The sequence below is a fragment of the Cadophora gregata genome (assembly GCF_030347475.1).
Source record: "Cadophora gregata isolate MNR1 chromosome Unknown scaffold_4, whole genome shotgun sequence".
In the NCBI taxonomy this organism is placed as follows: domain Eukaryota; kingdom Fungi; phylum Ascomycota; class Leotiomycetes; order Helotiales; family Ploettnerulaceae; genus Cadophora; species Cadophora gregata.
The window spans coordinates 2,532,762-2,546,463 of NW_026695927.1; the positions used below are offsets into that span (position 1 = coordinate 2,532,762).

The 13,702-nt window shown below is 48.0% G+C and overlaps 5 protein-coding genes across 5 annotated transcripts; 1 reads left to right on the forward strand and 4 right to left on the reverse strand.

Moving 5' to 3' along the window:
• Positions 1-455: 455 nt before the first annotated feature.
• ONS95_010560 (uncharacterized protein) lies at positions 456-1,052 on the reverse strand (the record flags this gene model as incomplete). Its single annotated transcript, XM_058504169.1, has 3 exons — positions 456-577; positions 729-854; positions 950-1,052. 3 exons carry the CDS (start codon positions 1,050-1,052, stop codon positions 456-458), a joined length of 351 nt encoding a protein of 116 aa, XP_058360882.1.
• Positions 1,053-2,113: 1,061 nt separating this feature from the next.
• Positions 2,114-6,652, reverse strand: ONS95_010561 (uncharacterized protein; the record flags this gene model as incomplete). The annotated part of the gene is made up of 5 exons (XM_058504170.1): positions 2,114-3,147; positions 3,199-3,308; positions 3,360-5,743; positions 5,811-6,564; positions 6,627-6,652. The coding sequence occupies 5 exons, from the start codon at positions 6,650-6,652 to the stop codon at positions 2,114-2,116; spliced, it is 4,308 nt and encodes a 1,435-aa protein (XP_058360883.1).
• A 735-nt stretch (positions 6,653-7,387) lies between these two features.
• ONS95_010562 (uncharacterized protein) lies at positions 7,388-7,774 on the reverse strand (the record flags this gene model as incomplete). The annotated part of the gene is made up of 2 exons (XM_058504171.1): positions 7,388-7,522; positions 7,586-7,774. The coding sequence occupies 2 exons, from the start codon at positions 7,772-7,774 to the stop codon at positions 7,388-7,390; spliced, it is 324 nt and encodes a 107-aa protein (XP_058360884.1).
• Positions 7,775-8,045: 271 nt separating this feature from the next.
• On the forward strand, positions 8,046-10,447 carry ONS95_010563 (uncharacterized protein). Its single transcript, XM_058504172.1, has 5 exons — positions 8,046-8,195; positions 8,248-8,616; positions 8,741-8,983; positions 9,199-10,238; positions 10,295-10,447. The coding sequence occupies exons 1-4, from the start codon at positions 8,156-8,158 to the stop codon at positions 10,020-10,022; spliced, it is 1,476 nt and encodes a 491-aa protein (XP_058360885.1). The 5' UTR covers positions 8,046-8,155; the 3' UTR covers positions 10,023-10,238; positions 10,295-10,447.
• A 19-nt stretch (positions 10,448-10,466) lies between these two features.
• ONS95_010564 (uncharacterized protein) lies at positions 10,467-12,399 on the reverse strand (the record flags this gene model as incomplete). Its single annotated transcript, XM_058504173.1, has 5 exons — positions 10,467-10,870; positions 10,927-11,639; positions 11,687-12,169; positions 12,223-12,300; positions 12,350-12,399. 5 exons carry the CDS (start codon positions 12,397-12,399, stop codon positions 10,467-10,469), a joined length of 1,728 nt encoding a protein of 575 aa, XP_058360886.1.
• Positions 12,400-13,702: the final 1,303 nt, after the last annotated feature.

A 13,702-nucleotide genomic window follows, 5' to 3' on the forward strand; every position in this document is an offset into this window, starting at 1 on the left:
GATGATATGATTGAAGTATCTCAGCATACAATAAAGACTTGGACTTGACGAGAGTATGAAGGTTTTAGACCTCCCCAACTCTACGACTAAACCTGCTGGATAAATTTTGAATTAAAACAGCAATCATCTAAAATCTAGTTCACGAGATTCGTTCTATTTTGCATAGTCTGGAGAAAACAAGGACGTTTGGCAACCTCCTCAATCAGACTTACCGTCCTAAAGTCAAGGAAGCAAACTGTAAAGATCACAAGACTTAAATTTTCGATCTTCAAAATTAAATATCACTAATTCTGTGATTATTTACGATTTTCAATAGTACTCTGGTGCCCACTGCTCGTTGATTCCCAGCCACACTCTCCTGAGCATTGAATCCCACTACCTCGGTCTCCTTTCAACCTCACAATGCAGCTAGCTAATTCTCCCCAGAAACCCTCCAAGGCAGCAACACCTTCCCTTTACAGCCTATCCTCCCTCCCCATACCCACACCCATTGCCATCGAAAAATCCGGCAAGCAAATCCACCAAGTTTTATTACACGTAAGCCAAGGTGAAGGACATTCTTGTCTAGCATCGCAATCTGAGATCATCGTACAGTCAGTCTTAGAACCTCCGAAACTTTCACCTGTGAAGCCTCCAGACTCTCCAAATCCAAATCCAAGTCCCAATATGACGAAAATAATTAGAGCGGACAGGTAGGAATCTACAGACGGAAATTGCTGAATACTCACAGAATGGAAAAGCACTCCTCTTCTCTTTCTCATGCTCGCCCAGTTCTCTTAGGTGGAAATGGCAAGTTTTGTCGCTGGGCGAGCACTTCCAGAGGCGGTTGGGACAGTCGGCGTCGGTTCTACATGCTGAGAGAAGTTTGTAATGTCAGTTTTCAATCCGAAGTTGAGTTTGAACAGGACTTCGGCGTTCGTGAGTGAACTTGGCGGGAGAACGGACGTACTTTTCAATTCAGAAGTGGATACAGTGTCGACTTGTTGATGTGGTGCAGCAAGGACGAGGGTGAAGGCTGTGATGAGTGTAACTGTGTGTTTTAGGAGATTCATTTTCAGTTCTTGCAGATGGAAATTGTAGTGAGGTGATTGTCATTGAAGTATCCAAGCTCAAGGACGAAGATGCAGGAGTCTTTTGGTGAAGTCTTGGACAAGACAGGGTCAAAGGGATCCAAAGTACTGCTGCGTTATGAGAAACGTTCAAAGATAGTCTGTGGTCGCCGAGTCCTCAAAGATCTGCAGTCGTGTATCGCTTTGCTCAACATTGTGAGATGGTAGTGTTTCACTGGATCTAGAAATATTTAAGTATGACATGACCTGTTCTACATTGTCCAGACCTTTGAGCTGTTGGTTCCAGTCTACTTGCAGTCAGCAAAGACAGGAGGTGAGACAAGGGAGCCCAACGCCATCTCCCTGAAGTCCTCTGGGTGGAATCTAGACGCCCTAGTAGAAGAATTGAATAGACTACTATCTGTTGCCCTGCTTCGCCTCAATAGAGAAGAATGAGTCTCAAGCAACGTAGCTTAGACAGGTGCGGTGCAAGAAATTGACCTTAGAAGGCCATGAGGTTGTAGGCACAAGTCTAGACCAACCGCAATTCGAAAGTCACACCACGTCGAGTCCGTAGGGCCTTTGAGGCTGCAGGAGGCTCAGACTATCTGGATTTTGTTTATTCTCCTCTTCCTACATCTCAAACTAAACTATGGTAAGTATACAAGCTAGGTAGTAGTAGTGTTTGCAAGTTTATCTAAGGAGCAAGAAGCCGAATTGCATGAATGCACGCAACCCAGTCCATATACCTGTACATGTCCCTTCCAATCGCCGTCCCGTGATCGTAGCGCGAGATCTCTCCTGGGTCTTGATAGCCCGAGATCATGAAAATGCAACATCCGCTGCGCTTGAAAATAACCAGAATACATAGCGCCTTGAATCATTCCCTTAACCTTGCAATGCAATGCTGTAAAAGCCCCCCAGACCGGTATATGCTCGCACCAACGCCCGCAATCCCATCCGTCCGTCCATGCTTTCGTTCATCAAGCGTAGCGACGGCGGGTAATCAAATAAGTAGTGTGAAGTTTTTCGGAATCGGTGGACGACCGATGCGTGTGGTCGAATTATGCATTATCGTATGTAATGAAAGAAGTAAAATCCGCTGATTGATCGGGCACGAATGACTCATCATCATCCACCAAACCTTCATCTTCCTCAACATGCGTCAGTCTACTATTCTCATCTTCACCCTCCCGGATCCACTGCGTATACTTCGGCCAAGCCTTGAACATGCCAAATCGTGGAGTAGGCTCAAATGAGTGCTCGTAGACGACGTCTTCCGCAAGTTCAAGCAGTTTCCCGTTGTCGAGTAAATGCCAGAGCTCAGGACTCATTTCGGATGGGTCCCATGCGAAACCGGTCTTCAGATAGAAGTTTCGCTTGTTCTTCTCGAGATTTTTCTGGTGCTGAGTAATATCTGACGAGGACATAGGAATGGGCAGTTCTGTGTGGATTGGCAACTCTCGCTGACTTTTGATGTTACATTGTTGAACGGCCCAAATTTCGTCAAGGAGCCTCTGATTTGGATCACCGTTAACATGGGCCTCGCTATTGTAGCGACACATCTGTGAGTAGAAGGGTCCTTGGTAGACAAAATTGTACGGCTCCTTAATCCGAACAATTTGGCCACTTTCAAGATATTCCTGAGCGATCTCTGGGCCGGTCTTCTCGACATTTTCAACAACGTATCCTGCTGGAGGATCGGGCTCAGCATGTGGAATGACAACCTTTGGTCGCCTGATAGCACGCGACAGTTGACTGCCAATAGCAAGGCGTGGGGCAGTAGAAAGAGCTGTGGGCTTCGAGTCCTCACGAACGTCGCTATCATCAACGCTCAGTAGGTAAATTTTCCCTGTTGCATCTCCGATGAGTAATTTGGAGCAATCTTCGTTGAAGACGCCAGTCGAGATACCACCAGATATCGTCATGACATCGCGCACGAGGGTATTACCATCAACAGCTCGAATGTCCCATGCTTTGATAACACCGTCCGATCCACCAGTGTAGAATCGATCGGCAGATCTTCCCCAGGCTGCAAACTTGACTCCAGAATCGCCAACGTCAAGTGGAACGTCAGGATCCGGATTGTCGAGACTTTCTGATGTTTCGTTAGCATATATAACTGCTGATGTAGTATGAGATTACTCACCACCGTGGTCAAGAACATGATAAGGCTGGTCACTGCGACCAGTATCCCAGACATAAGTTGATCCATTAGTACAGCTAGCGGTCACGAAGCACTCGACCTGGCTATTTGCCCTTGGAAACAATTAGCCTCTAGCCAGAATTACAAGAGGGCCAGGGACTTACTTGACTGTCAACTCGTTGATATCAATACCAGGACAATCCAGAGTTTTCACGTTTGAAAATGTACCGGTTTCTTGTTGATGAAATATTCGAACCTGTGTTTTCGTCTTGGTCAAATCGCACGGGCCGTGAGGGGAGGTTGCTGCAAGGAAAATTGGCTGCGTTGGATGCCAAATGACTTCGAAGACATTCTGAGTCTTCGCTGCAATAATGAGGATCTGTTCTTTATTGCTGGTATTCCATAGGCAAATTTCGCCACTGTTTCTCTTTAGCTCCGGGACATCATTATCGTTCCCGGTGATACTTCGAGGAGAATAGCCGACGAGCAAAAAGTTCACGACCCCAGAGGCCTTGCCCCATTGCATGGTGGCAGGTTGGTACGACCACTTTGCGTGATTTCCCAACTCGTCAGCAGGCTCTCCAGATCTATCACCACAATATTCGTCGTAAGAAGACTGTGAGATCGCACTACTGTCGAAGCTGTAAACTCGAACAGCGTTACCATTACTTGCACAAGCAGTTGCGATTCGTTCGTGATGAGGCGATGCAGCAACAAAATTGACCTTTTCATCATGTTGCCAAGTGCCATGAAGAGACATGCCAGAGCCAGTTTCAGAAACGGACCAGACCTTGACCGTCTTATCAAAGCTCGCCGTAAAAGAGAATCCGTTCTTCTCGCAGTGCGTAGTCGACACGACAGACTCGTACATCCATGGTGATTGGGTGGTTCGCATTGAATCTAGCGCATTTGCATTCTCCTTTTCTTCTTCATTATCAACGATGGGTCGGACAACCCTATGATCGGAGTATAATTTCACAGTATCGTTTGAAATTGAGCCGACCATAAGGTTTCCAGGTTTGTTGTATTGCATGTTGTGAGAGTCCGAATGAGCTAGTGCACCACAAATGAATGAATCCGGACCAGTCCAAGTAATGGATGATATGTCACCAGAGCAGTCAGTCCACTCGCTTTGCCGAACGAGTGCATCTTCCACGTAGCTATTTGCGACTACCTTGAAGGAACTCCGAGCTCGACGAGACCTGTCAGGAGTCATTCCGTACCCTTCGCGAGCCCTCAAAAGTGAAATGAGGTCTTGTGAGGTAACTCTTCGTTCCCTGTTGTTGGCAGGAAACTCAGAAGGTGTCACGACAGCCTGAGCAGAATTATCTGCTAGAAAATTGGAAATTGCTGCAATGCTCCGAGTGTAAAGTAGCCGACTCTTCCTTCGTCCATAATTGGGTTGCTCGAGCCTTTTTAACATCTTTGGAAGCGAAACTTTGTTGCTCTTCATGAATCTAGCGATCTGATCGGCGGGATCAGGGAAGCGGTGACCCGCACTCATCTTATACTCGTCGATGAGGAATTGGCGAAGCTGAAAGAGTTCTTCTGACGAAAATGGGACATGAAAAGAGTCGGAGTTGATCTCGTCCAGCTCGGACAGAACATCCTCACCTGCTTCCAGCTGAGACAGCGCTCGATTTATGTCCTTTCGAGTTGCGTTTCGCACATAGGGCTTCAAGTCGCTACCCATGGTCGAACCACGAATGGGTACCGAGAAGAAGTTTGGCTGGGTCACCGATTGCTGGGTATGTAGTCGAGTGACATTGCTTTGTGCCAAGGCCGCCTGCTCATCTTGGATTCCAGCATGCGAGCTTAATGCTGCATTCTGATAGAGCCCAGCGATTTGGTCTCTTTGCTTCTTGACAGTCCGTTGATGGCCAGATAATTCCGCTTCTTGGCGCCGAGCTTCTTCCATTTCAGCCTTCGTTCTCCTTTTCCGTCTGGGCTTGATCTCTTGGATCCGTTGAACTGGCGCTGATCGGACAGGTTGTGCCATGGTAGAGGACATAGCGGTGCGGCTGTCGCTCTCAGAGACTTGTAGGCTGCTAGCACGGGCAGCCGCCATCTCTTCCTTCGTTCGACGCTTTCGCCTCTTCTGCTCGTACGCTCCTTTGGGTAATTGTGCAGCGGCTCGTCGGGAACGGCCCATATCCGAATCCTGTGCATTCTGCTTACTGGCCTCGGTATCAGTGTGATCGTTGCTGTAAGATGTTGACGACGAAATCGAAATGGCGCGACGCCGTTTTTGGATCAGGGGGGGTTGCTCAAGTTCTTCGCTCTGGGGCGTCGATCCTTCATCAGAGGTCTCGAGATTTGCAGTCCCGAGATTTGCGAGTTTTGCGAGGTTCTCCTCATTATATTGGCGCCGTCTGGAACCTGTAGGATCTAATTCCTTTATTCTTCGATCCACAATCTTTTCGACTCCCTGGTTCACAAAATGATAAGCGTTCAACTTCATTTGGCTCTCAAAAGCAGGTGTCAAGGTTTTCTTGTTCTTCAAATAATGTGCCATAAACCCGGGGACGGTCACTAGTCGTGAGGCTGCCTATAGAATATGTTAGTATATCGTAACAGGGGAAACAGCGGGCACCTTTGGACTCCATGATACTTACAAACTGTCCAATCTCCGTACGTTCGGCATGGGTGAGGGTATCACGATATGGGCGCACTGCTGTATGGACGTGAGGAAGTATCTGGGTCTCCAACACTCTCTTCATTTCTGGCTCCATCGGCGGCGGCATAACACTTGCTTGTGCCCGGTCAATGCCTGTTATGACTGACCTGCCGCCAATGGCTGGAATGACTGGTTGGGCACCGTTGCTCATCCGAGGACTTGGGGATGCTACTTGATGTTGATGACTATTTGCGAAAGTAGGTGGGAGGATTGGCGCAGAAGAAATACGTCCAGTCTGCAGAGCTGGCTGCGGCAATCCGGTTGCCAACTTTCTTCGCTTTTTGCTGGCGTTCATCGCATTTGGCTCGGGACTTCCACTAGACACGCCAGTACCAGCATTTTCATCCCTATAGCCCTGGGAAGGCTGAAATCCTGGAAGCTGGCCCACACCCATACGTTTATTGACTCCATTGACACGTGGAGTTGGATGCACAAATGTTTGTCGAGACGACCCAGGTGGTATAGATCCGTACTGCGGTACTGAAACCATCATCCCAGCTCCGGCAGCCCTGCTCTGCGCGTTGACTCTGCTTGGGAACTCGGTGGGGTCAGGAAGTCCATTGAAGATAGAGGATTGGGTTACCTCTCTCGGAGCAATCGCGATGGGAGGAGGAAGGAAGTTGTTTCGATCGGCTACTGGCACTAGGTGTGAAATGTCTTCATCATCACTGACAAGGTCGATTACATCGTTCCTATATACACATACTCCGGTCAGTCAAGGTTCTCAAGAAGTCGCGTCGCGCGATCTACTCACGGCATCGCGCCCCCTGGACGAGGCATGATGAGAGGTTAAGAGGCCAGGCCGAGTGTAGATACGCCGCACATCACAATGGCAAATACAGAGCAAAGAGGGAAAGTCGACGCCGCAAACAAAGGGCGTTGTTTCGCAAAGCCAGGAGATGTGAGTTGTTGTGATTGTGTGGGGAGAGATCAAAGGAGCCTTGAAGCGGGATGCGGTTGCGCCAAAGACCCTTGTCACGACAAGGCTGAGAGCACCAGAAGTTCACCTTTACAATGCGATTGTCTCTTGCTTATCAGAACAAAGAGGGACTGCAGTCCATCCAAGAATCATTCATATATTGCAAAATTACTCCTTACTTTTGACGCAACATATAATCGAAGATTTATTCAACTATTAGAGTTTTACTTTTCCATGGGCTGGGCTACCACAAGGCTGAGAACCGACCGAGTTAAACCAGGTAGACTTCTATCAGGATATACGGACAGAAAGAGCCGAAGAAGACATCACACTTGTACACGATTTGATATTCGATCTCACCGTAATGAAAGATACTTGAATTAGTAACCTGCATTTTGAGATGAATTTTCTGTTCCGTGTTCAAGGCATCGCCGTCGTAAATTCATCAACCCTTGCCATATGTCTTGCTCTGGGACAACCAAATGAGTCGAAAAGACAAGCTCAAAACATTTGAAATGGCGAATAGCAAGACAATAAGGACGCGTTCAGAGACAATTCCGTAGAGAGCAATTCCCGCTTCGGCCAAATCCTCATCCCTAAGCTGGGACCACAACATCCTTGCTGGTATCCAATTCCTCATGTCTGCGGAGATCCATCTTCTTGTCCAAGAGCGGAACAACATACGGGTCGAATGTTTGCCAGTACGGATTCTCTAAATGGTATTTCTGGCTCTATATAGACGACAAATTAAGCTATGACCTATAGAGTCGTAATAAAGGAGATGAGATACTTACACCCTCGTTTTCGAAACGCTCAACAATTGTAAAGGCCCTTGGATCATGTACATCTTGCATAACAAGCCAATCGACAGTCTCCTTGTCTTTGCGGTAGATCCGTGCAGCTTCAATGAGCTTAGCCTTGATACGCTCAATTGAATCCGGCTTGTCATTTGCATAGAGATGAACAGTGAGTGTGTAGACCATGATTGCGGTTTTCTGACAATACGGATCGGAAATGGGAGTAGATAACAACAAGAGCAGTGACAGTTGTATTTATTAAGAAGGTTTTAAGTAAGAGGGGTAGTGAGAGTTTAAAGCGAGAGAGGGACCGACGAGGGCTCCATAGAGGGGTAGCTGTTACTCTGCCCGCGTTCTAGCTTCGCGTGCCGGTAGCAAAATGTATCGTGAAAATATACTTCATCCTGTGACCTTGTCTCTTCTCGCTTCATCAAAACACGACTTTGGATTCTTATTCATCACAGAGATTTGTATTCATTGCAGGATAATGTTCATCGCAATTTTTGGACTTCAACAACGCGTTGGACGTGCATACATTCAACGGTGACACTTACACAGCACTCAAACATGCCAGGCTACATCGGGGCAATCCCCGGAATGTATTTTGGTAAGCATCCGTCTTCGTTTCTGTAAGCTGATGGCTTCTAACACACTTTCAGACACGAAAAGCAACAAATACTTCACCATCCAAGCAAACCATGCAGCGCCGGCCAGTTCTGCTTACTCCAGCCAGGATGTCAAACGGCGGAAGCTGCGTGACCAGAAAGAGGCTGAAGCTGTCAAATTGAAAGAGCGTCAAGCACGCCAGGTTCGACAAGCAAGAATCCTTAAAGAACCACTGGCAGGTGGAAGTTTGAGGAGGGAGACTGGTCTTGATGGTTTCGACCCTGCTCAGATCTTTGCTGGAGGCCTTGTACGACAAGGGCATCGCACGATCCTGGCTTCAACTGACCGGGAGGCCGGTTCAGGCATGTTCAGCGTCGGCCACAACCCAGAAGTCAGCTCTTCAAACTTCGAATTGAGACATGGTAAGTGAACAATACTTTGTTGCTTTCTTACGCAAAATGGAATGCTGTATATCGAGTTGGTGGACACAGATCTTAATTGACTAAATAAAGCGGCTCTCTAAGCTTGCTCACTGACACAGTACAGCAATTAACGGCTACGTTGAGATGTGTCGATTTGATCTTGAACAAAACGATCTGTCATCTCAAAACACTTTTGGAGTTGACTACCAATGGTTTCGCAATGATAGAATCGCAGGGCGTCCAAGCACAACGGAGATCTCTTCTATTTGCTCACATGAGACGAGTGGAATACTGGCTACAACGTGGCTAATCCTCGCCGCCAATCTTGGAATAATGCTCAGTTCCACCAACATTGAAGATTCAGATGGTAAGTTGGGTAGACGCTCTTACATATCCAAAATATAATGAGACTCGTGATTTCTTCTCTACTTGCTTGAGTCGCTGTGGCAATAGATTCGAGCTCATTGTGTAGCACCTGGTCATAACTTGCATCTACACAATCGTTCGTCCTACTTTGCACTCACCGAGCATTCTCCATTCTCCCCAGTTTTCTGAAGCGTCTCATGTTGATATGGCGACTAGATCACCCTCATTGGAATCAGAGAATAGTCGTGCTTGGTCCCGGTCTCTCTCGAGGCTCGGACGTGTGCATCTTCTCGTCCACGCCAGCACCACCACAATCCAACCTTCTCTTCGCATTCGGTACCAGCGCCGGCGTCCTAGCTACAGTCAAGAACGCAGCACTCGACACCTCCTTCGTCACCCCAGCCCCGGCAAAAGACCAACCAGACGACACCTTCTCTGTTGAATTCCTATCCGATAATCCTTCCATCCTACTCTCAGGTGGCCGAAGAGGAATACTCAGCATCACAGACCTACGAGTCCCAATGGTCTCTCCCAATCCAGACATCATCACACATCCAAGTTCGATAACACACATCCGACAACTCGACCAACATCGCCTCATAGTCAGCGGTCTCAACTCCACCCTCTGCCAATATGATCTCCGATTCCGCAAAACCCGCGACTTGAATCCCACTCCACAACAAAAGGCAAACACAAAATCAAAACTGAACCTCCATCCCACCTCCCCCATCCTAGTCTACCCAGACTACCAAAACACCGCTAGTCACCAAGCAGGTTTCGACATCGACCTCGAAGCAGGAATAGTGGCTGCAGCACAAGAAGCTGATGAATTCACACCTCCTGTTCAGCTGTTCTCGCTTCATGGAGGGCATAAACTAGAATCGCCTCTAGCGAAAAGGTTTCAGGTTAAGAATGATGTGGATTGGTTGGTTAAGTGTTTGAGGTTTGCGAAGGACTCGGATAGTGGCATGAAGAGTCTGTATGTGGGACAGAGGAAGGTTATTCAGAGGTATGCGTGGAGTGATGTGGATGATGGATAGGCTGGTTAGTGAAAAGAGTGCTGGCTTGGACACATAGATGACAGACCGTAAATAAGACGAAACATGATACCCAATTCGCCTCTATCCAGGTGACCGTGGTAGTATTCTGGTCCGAGAGTATCTCGATTCGTCAGGTGTGAAGGCAGCCTACTCCATCTTCAGGTTACCAGACACAAGAAGCAAGTACAGAGGCGAAAGGCACGCATATCAAAGCAAGTAAGAAAACACCTGGTCCCAGAATTGTACATTGAATAACCAGAATGTCTGTTCAGTCCTTCTAAAATACATGCTTCCCTGCATGCTATCTCATCACAACCAGTAAGCTAAGCAGTAGCTCAAATACGCCCTGCAATGCCGAATCTCTATCCCAGCTGTCTATAATTCATGTAATCCAATCCGTCCCAGTCCAATTCGATCTTTTACCAAAGCCAACCACTCACTAACTCACTCCTCACCCTCTTCATCATCATTCAAAGGCTTATACTTCCCACTCTTAACACTACTCCTACTCGAGCCCTCCCCATTCCTCTTCACCATCCGTGAGATCCAACCCCCCACACCCTCATTCGTCGAATCGTCGTCTGCATACTGCGGTTTCCCGTTCTTGATATTGACGTGTGGAGGGTCGATATCAAGACCTGGGATCGCGTTTGACGGGCCAAGACCAGGCGGACCTGAACCTTGGATACCTCTTCTGAGATCCATTGATGGGACGGGCGAGCTGGCTCCCATCAGGGATCCGGCTTCGGCTCGTGTTTGCGGGGTTGGCATGGCGGTCGTGGCGTCGCCGAAGAGGACGTCCATGTCCTCTAGTCGGATGCCGGCTGTTTCTGGGTAGATGAAATATACTAGGGCATTGGTTAGCGAGCAATTCGGAAGGAAGAAAACAATAGGGATTACTCACCGACAACGAAACTCGTGACACAGAAGAAGGCGTGCACGAGGTATAGACGCCATTTAATGGATTCCTGCAACACTGGCGTGAGTTCTCCCACAAGCCAATTGAAAGCCCAATTGGTTGCAGTCGACAAACTAGTACCCTTGGATCTGATGCTAAGGGGTAAAATCTCTGGTGGGTAGAGCCAGGGAATCGGTCCCCAACTAAATCCAAAGGCGGCATTGTATATCATGACAAAGATAACGACGAGGGTCGGCGTCATCAAAATATCCAGGAAGAGGAAGTAAGATATGAGAGATAATGATAGCGCCATAGCAACCGCACCGCTTAGGAGGATAAAGCGGCGACCCCATCGATCCACCAGGTACCACGGTGGTACTGATGACATAAGATATGTGATTGCGTTGATTCCAGTCATCAGAATTGCCTGGCGACCAATCCATCCAGCTGATTCGAAAACCAATGGTGCGTAGTACGAAATGACGTTGATACCATTGAGTTGCGCAAGGGCTTGGGCGGACATTGCAATGAAGACTCGAGTCCGGTAGCGACGGAACATATCAGAATACGACTTCTCTCCTTCCTGTCTTGAAAGCAGGACATCCATCTTAATTTCTCTGTACTCGTCTCTCGCCTTGGCGTTATGTATATCTCCACCTCCATAGAGGTTGGCAATGACAACAATACCCTCTTCATCATGGTCATTGTCCAGGAGCCATCTAGACTAGTTAGTACTGGGAGGTGTAACTTCTGATTACGGTCCTACCTTGGCGATTCGACAATTACCAGACTTCCCAGGCCAAGCAGAGCACCCATAACGCATTGCATCAACAACGGGATTCTCCACGAGTAATTGCTGTTGATGTAACTGCAGAAGTAGTCCACCCAAACGGAGGTCGCGTATCCAGTAATGTTTCCGGAGAATTCGATACATGCAAGCTTGCCTCGGTTGTGTGGAGGTGAGATCTCGGACTGATAGACTGGCACAATTGTTGAGAGCATACCAACACCAACACCAGCAATAATTCGACCCAGCAGCATCATTGGCATTCCATTGGCAAAGGTTTGCAGGGCACCACCAACGAAAAATATCATAGAACCGTATAGAATTGTCTTCCTTCGCCCAATTATGTCTCCTATTCTGCCAACACACAGGGACGAAAAGAATGCTCCTACTTCAAGGATAGCTACCATAGTACCCACCTCGGCCTTTGTGGGTTGGTTAAAATAGTCTTTGAAGAAAGGGCCGCTATGTATGTGTTAACTGAGACCGTTTGACAGTCAACAAAGCATTGCACTTACGTGATAATGCCCGACATCACACCCTGATCATATCCAAAAAGAAATACACCTAGGGATACAAATATACTTGTAAAGTATCTAGACCATTGTCAGCAAGTATATATGGTATCAAATCGATCCTACATACACTAACGCCTTGCCCGTCAGGCCATGCATCTGCCTTTCTCCTCCCGACATGATGGCGGCGAGGATATGTTCTGCCCTAGTGATATACCGGGGGGCCGGACTGGGGATTTCGATCTCCTCCTTAACGAGTCCAGGATGATATTCTTTTGGTTCGAAGTCTTCGTCCTGATCGTGATATCGGACCTTCTTATGCCGAGAAGCCCGTTTTGAAGAAGCTCCAAAGACCTGCTCGTCAAGGGATGCACGCAACTTTATCTGCAATGGGTCCTCAGCATCTGCCAACTGTTCCGCTAGATCACCAGTATCACTCCAGGAAAATTCAGAGCTGGGCGACGGCGATCTCGAGAGGGAAGACCGGCGGCCCTGCTTTTCGTCTGAATTCCTGCCCAGCAGAGCAGCAGAGTGGGAGTCGGAACGCGAGCCTTGGGTAGATAAGGTCCTCAACGGTATATTGGCAGGACGGCGGAGAGGCTGTGGGGAAGGAATCGTGAAGGTTAGGACTGTTTTGCAGCAGTCCTCCGCGTTGGGGATGGGAAAGCAGAGCGTGCAGTCGACTTTGGACACTTCAGTTGTGGAAAGCAAAGCAAGGCAAGGGTCCTATCGGGAGTTTGTCAAGTAGCTAAAGGAGTGTAGCCATGAAAATCTTCAACGTCAAAAGTGGGACAAATGCATGAATGGTAGGCGCGCGTGGAGCGGATGAATTGGCCAGCAGATACGTATCAGATGCACAAAGATACCGTGGAGAACGAATTGGGCGAAGCGATCAAGGTTGAGCTGGAACTGGAGATCCACGATTGTTGGCACAAGACGACGCTGAATGACGCTGAGCTGCCTGTGCTGTGGAGAGGACCCAGATGACCCCTGGTTGGATCATGTGACTGATCCGCTCTGACGGACGTGGCCCCCTTTTGGTGAGCAGGGGCAGCTGGATGGCCTTTCGCAACTCAAGCCACCAGTAGGCATCCACCTTCACGATCCCCCAGCGGAGCATCACACTTCCTCGACTTCGTAATCGATAACATCCACTATCGATAGGCACTTTCACAAGTCAATACTTTAGCGAGAAGTTGTCGATACCGATTTCGTAGGATTTGTTCATTGATACCACGTCCTCCCTTTGTCATCGTCTTCAGGGAATCTTGTAATTTAACTCTTGACTGATCGAAAAGTGTATCTGATCCAAGCTTTGGGTGAGAGCATCTTTGTAAGACACGCCGAACGCATTCATTGGTTACCTAAGGTATCTGCCAGACAACTCTTTCACGTGTTTACTTCCTATCTCAACTGGCTCCTTCGATGAAGTTCATCGTCAAGATTCTCTACTGGCATTGTTTATCTCTTTTCCTAAGTTCGT

What these genes read in the sequence shown, in the direction of transcription:
- ONS95_010563 (XM_058504172.1), top strand. Translation starts at nt 8,156, where the DNA reads ATGCCAGGCTACATCGGGGCAATCCCCGGAATGTATTTTG. An exon ending in AATCCCCGGAATGTATTTTG is followed by an intron (nt 8,196 to 8,247) that starts GTAAGCATCCGT and finishes ACACACTTTCAG; the next exon opens with ACACGAAAAGCAACAAATAC. An exon ending in AAACTTCGAATTGAGACATG is followed by an intron (nt 8,617 to 8,740) that starts GTAAGTGAACAA and finishes GACACAGTACAG; the next exon opens with CAATTAACGGCTACGTTGAG.